This window comes from Cibotium barometz, chromosome 34, assembly GCF_041138505.1.
Source record: "Cibotium barometz isolate CiBa-2024 chromosome 34, ASM4113850v1, whole genome shotgun sequence".
Lineage (NCBI taxonomy): Eukaryota > Viridiplantae > Streptophyta > Polypodiopsida > Cyatheales > Cibotiaceae > Cibotium > Cibotium barometz.
The window spans coordinates 4083528-4088111 of record NC_141079.1 but is presented as its reverse complement, the minus strand read 5'-3'; the positions used below and the strand labels follow the sequence as shown (position 1 = coordinate 4088111).

Sequence of the window (4584 nt, the reverse complement as noted above, 5' to 3'; positions counted from 1 at the left end):
TAGAGCTGCCCACCACGAAAGAAAACATTAGGTTGTGGCTTGCACTTGGAGAGTGCAACAAGGGGGCCATTCAAGGCCCCCTTGACTGCAATGTCCCAAATGCATGCTTGAAAATCTAAGCTATGAATTAGTGTAGGTCTTGACCTGCTACTTCACCAATCGAATGCAGAATATCAGTCTCAAATATACAAGAACAAGCCTTGACTTACTATCATAAAACATCAATCTACGAGTGCAGACACACATCCAGCAATCACATAAGAAGATTCAAGAAACAAACCAGAAAAAGAGGCACCTGGAAAGTCATCACATGTTACAATATACCATCCTTCAAGGGCCGATGACTGAGTCAATACCAATCTAATCTCTTCCTCAATGAAAGCAATACATTTTTCAAAACTTCCTAAACAGCAAAGCAACAAGTAACAAGGTCACTGCCCAAGCTTAGCTTTCTGTTTTTGCCAGAGACGGTCCAGGGCACTGTCAGCATCACCCTGCAGAACATAGACAACTGAGAAACTTTGAAATCCTAACCTATGTCACTACAAAAACAGAAAACAGGCCACATCCACTGAAACACTCTATATGACTGTTCACTAACCTGAGCTCTTACAAATCCAGACAAGGCAAATGTGGTGAATTGCCCAGTATACAAGCCATTCTCATCCAAGTGGCCAACATTGAGCTGAACTGAAGCATGATCCTTAGCAGTGATCAACCGGTTTGTCGAAGAGCTGCAGTCAAAAAGAGAAATTGGTCACTTTCTGGTCAAAGCTCCATGTGCTTGAGAAATCACTACAAAAACGAATACGGTACCATGAAGGAGTTCATATGTAACGGCCTATGGATCTATGCAGCATGCGAGCATACGCAGGGATTGCCATTATTGGGAATGGATGTGCGCGTATAAGCATTATAACTCACATGCTGTGTGGGTAGAAGTGGAATTTAGCATTACATTGTCATGTAAGCGAGTAGCTTTCTTGACATACAGCCTGTTAACGAATAGAATTAAGAACACAGATAGCTAGCCAGCTGAAAGCATACCCTAGAAATTTCCTACGGGCAACCGAGAGGATTGAAGATAACCATGAAACCCTACATTCACATACCATAGAACCCTAAAACCCCATCTTCACTAATCAAATATAAACTCTGTACGCGCATACTAAACAGATCTGAAACACCATTTTCACCGCAACGAGCCTTTAACTCAGATAAGAAAACACCGCCAAACCGCCTCATGACAAGAGACCCAGCAAAACATGCGTTGAACCCACCATCAACTTATGGACACTGTCTCGTAACAGTAGAGGAAACCCTAAAAGCACGGAGAAACAAAACGCAAAAGCAGAGCATTGCCCATTCTGCTTTCCTGCGGCGTTGAGACAAAGCCTAGAAAGCAGACCAAAGCAACGAGAAAACCCTAAAAGCAGAAAAAAGCAAAGAAGCCTACCATTTCCTGGGGATGTAGAGATCGACGTTCTCGCCCTCTTCGTTCTGCATCTTGAACTGACCTGGTTGTTTAAAGCGCGAGGTGAAGCAGGCAACAAAGGCAAAACCTTCGACTTGACAATTTATTCAAAACCCTAGAACATACTGGATCTTCTTCTAAGGTCTTTTAGAGCCTTTTCAGACTCAGGGTGGTTACACACGTTTCGGATCTCCACAAAAATACAGGGTGGCTACACACACAACAAACATAGGGGATGATCGTGTCTGTCCAACATATGGATGGTCTTGTGTATCCAACTCTAGTCAAAGAACAAATATCGAGTGCTTCCGAACGGGAAAGCACATGTGGTTGAAGCTAGCCCCACCTAGAATTCTGACGCAGGCATTGCATTGGGGACTTAGGGGGTTTGGTTTGGTTTACACGTCTAAATTTGTGAAAATGTGAGTCCCTCTAGCTCTCATGCTCAAGCTCAGACGTTAGGCAATCTTTTGCTAGAGAGGTTGTACTCACCTTACACGCACTTGTAGAGAGGTCTTTCAGCACTAGCTCACCTTACACATTTGTAGAGATGGCTCACGAACATCATCACCATTCGAAGTTGCCCATCTCTTGCAGTGAAAGAAACAAAGCCCTATGTCCAGGTATTGTGCCTACCCATGGCATTGCCCGAGCGATTTCCCCTGACAATGAAATTGAGATTCTTTTCCATTGTTATTGGACACCATCTCTCTAATGTGTAAAACGATGGGGGGTTTCAGCAGCATGGTCCATTAGTATAGAGAAAATCTAGGGCCTTTTCATGGTTTTCACCTAGCTACTTTGTAAACCCCCTTCTTAGAATTTAATCATAAGTTCCAAACACACATATGTGCATATATGCAAATTTAATTATAAGTCCCTACCACACATATGTGTATATGTGCAAATTTATGCATATTGGACCATAGGCTCCTCTCACCTATACATGTATGGGTGTATAGTAATCATGCATTACATGCATGATTATAGTAATCATATAGTCATGCATTACATGCATGATTGTTGTAAGAGAGGGGCTTCAAGGCATGGGTGTAGCTAACCATCCTTGAGTAAAGGGAGGCCAAGAAAGTCATGGAAGCTTGAAAAGCTGTAATTGTGATTAGTAATGATTAGTATACTCACAATGTTTTCCTTTATACCAAGCCCCATGTTCATACTCACTTAAGCCTTTGGCCCCCAAAATTGGCCTTGGCCCAAACCTATTACCCATGGTCTTGTCCTCTTTATTTGGCCCATAGCCTATGATTATTATATTTACATGTGTGTGGGCTCCCCACCCAAGTATATTTTGTCCTCGAAACATGCATCATGTCAAAGACCATTATATGAGTAAGGTATGAGTGAGGTATCAAAGGAAGCCACCAACACTTATCCTTATACAAAACTATCCAAGAGAGCATGCTTGAGCATTATGGCTTCAAATCTTCATGTAATGCTCTCTGGCAACCTTCAAAGTAGCGTACTTGATAGTACATGTCTTTCATTAAGTGCACCCACCATTTGCATCCATTTTGAGCTTCATTTAAGCCTCATAACAGTGAATTCCAAAAAAAATACTTTTGCTATTTTGGCTCACGGATGCATTCAAAAGGTGCTCAAAATCCGAGAGGCGGGTTGCCATGTTGCTTCATCTTGAGGTTGTCCCTTCCATTGACATGGCATTCATGCAGAGAACGGTTGCTCACAAGTACCATGCTATAATTTTTGTATCATTTGTGATGCCGCTACATCAATCATATACTCCTCTTAGATTTCATCAATCCAATCCTTGTGCACTTCCGTGATGGCCGATAATGAGCATGCCCTTATTTTAGAGAGCGAATCCACCACCACATTATCCTTCCCCTTCATATACGTCGTCTCAAAGTCATAGTTTTGATGGGCAGCCAACCACCTTCTTTGCTTAGGTGACAGTTTAGGTTGTGATAAGAAGTACTCAAGTACTCTATGCTCACTTCTAAGAACTTGTTTCCATAGAAATAGTGATGCCATTTCTTGATTGCATGCAAGATTACAATCATCTCTTTGGTTATAAACATGCAACTCCATCTCTCTGTCATCAAGCTTGCATCTCTCAAATGCAATCACCCCATGACCTTGGTACAACACAGCACTAATGCCTCTTCCACATGCATTTGCTCTTATATTGAAAGGCTTGGAGAAATCCAGGCACACTAAAATAGGATCGAAAGTAAGCATCTTTTTTAGCTTTCCAAAGCTCTTATGGGCTATAGCTATAGCATCCCAAAAGAATGCCTCTTCCTTCAACTTGTCTATCAATGGAGCTGCTATGTGAGCATATTTCTCAATGAACTTGTTCATCTTGCTATGGTCCACTCTTTGAAAACTTCGTTAGAAGTAGCTTTACCATTGAACTTGCATGATTTTGTCTTTCACTCCTCTAAACTCTTCTCGATTCACATGTTGATCCCCATGAGCATGAACATTGTCATCCTCACATCTTTCATAATGATCTTCATACCCATGAAAACTTGAAGTGAAACCTTTATGATAACCATGACCTTTGTTAGGTACATAAGCATCATTCCAAGAAGATTGGTTTGCATGCCCTTTGCCCTTTGCATCGCTTAGTGTGGATGCATACATCGAATTGCACATGGCTGCAAGCGAAAAATGCAAGTTCAGATTGTTCTCCTTATTACCAAATGCAGTTTGACCCATGTCACTAAACATAATGCCTTTGACTTGCCTTGAGCCTTCCACATTGTTTGATCGACTATGATGTCCACCCAAGTCATGAGAGGTTCTTTCCACAAAGAAATCATGCATTGGAGTAGATCCATGAATGGGTTGCCACACATGATCTTGATTGTTGCATTGTGTGACAAATCACTCTTCAAATCATTGTGAAGACCTTTGATTTCTTCTACCATTTGCTTCATGATTGTTTCCATCATTCCACACATTAGCATCATCATTTGTGCCATGTCACTATTCATACCAGGTGCTGCATTTGCATTAGGTTCCCCACCATGATGCATTGCATTGGCAACATTAGCATAGGTTGTACCACTTTGTACATAATATGCCCTTTGATCCTCATTTTCATGTGAGCTCTCGAGCTTGGG

The 4584-nt window shown here is 41.7% G+C and overlaps 1 protein-coding gene across 1 annotated transcript; it reads right to left on the bottom strand.

Moving 5' to 3' along the window:
- Positions 1-291: 291 nt before the first annotated feature.
- LOC147618627 (small ribosomal subunit protein eS21) lies at positions 292-1677 on the bottom strand. The gene is made up of 3 exons (XM_086773663.1): positions 1457-1677; positions 602-734; positions 292-494 (listed from the first exon to the last, which is right to left on the bottom strand). The coding sequence occupies exons 1-3, from the start codon at positions 1504-1506 to the stop codon at positions 432-434; spliced, it is 246 nt and encodes an 81-aa protein (XP_086629789.1). The 5' UTR covers positions 1507-1677; the 3' UTR covers positions 292-431.
- Positions 1678-4584: the final 2907 nt, after the last annotated feature.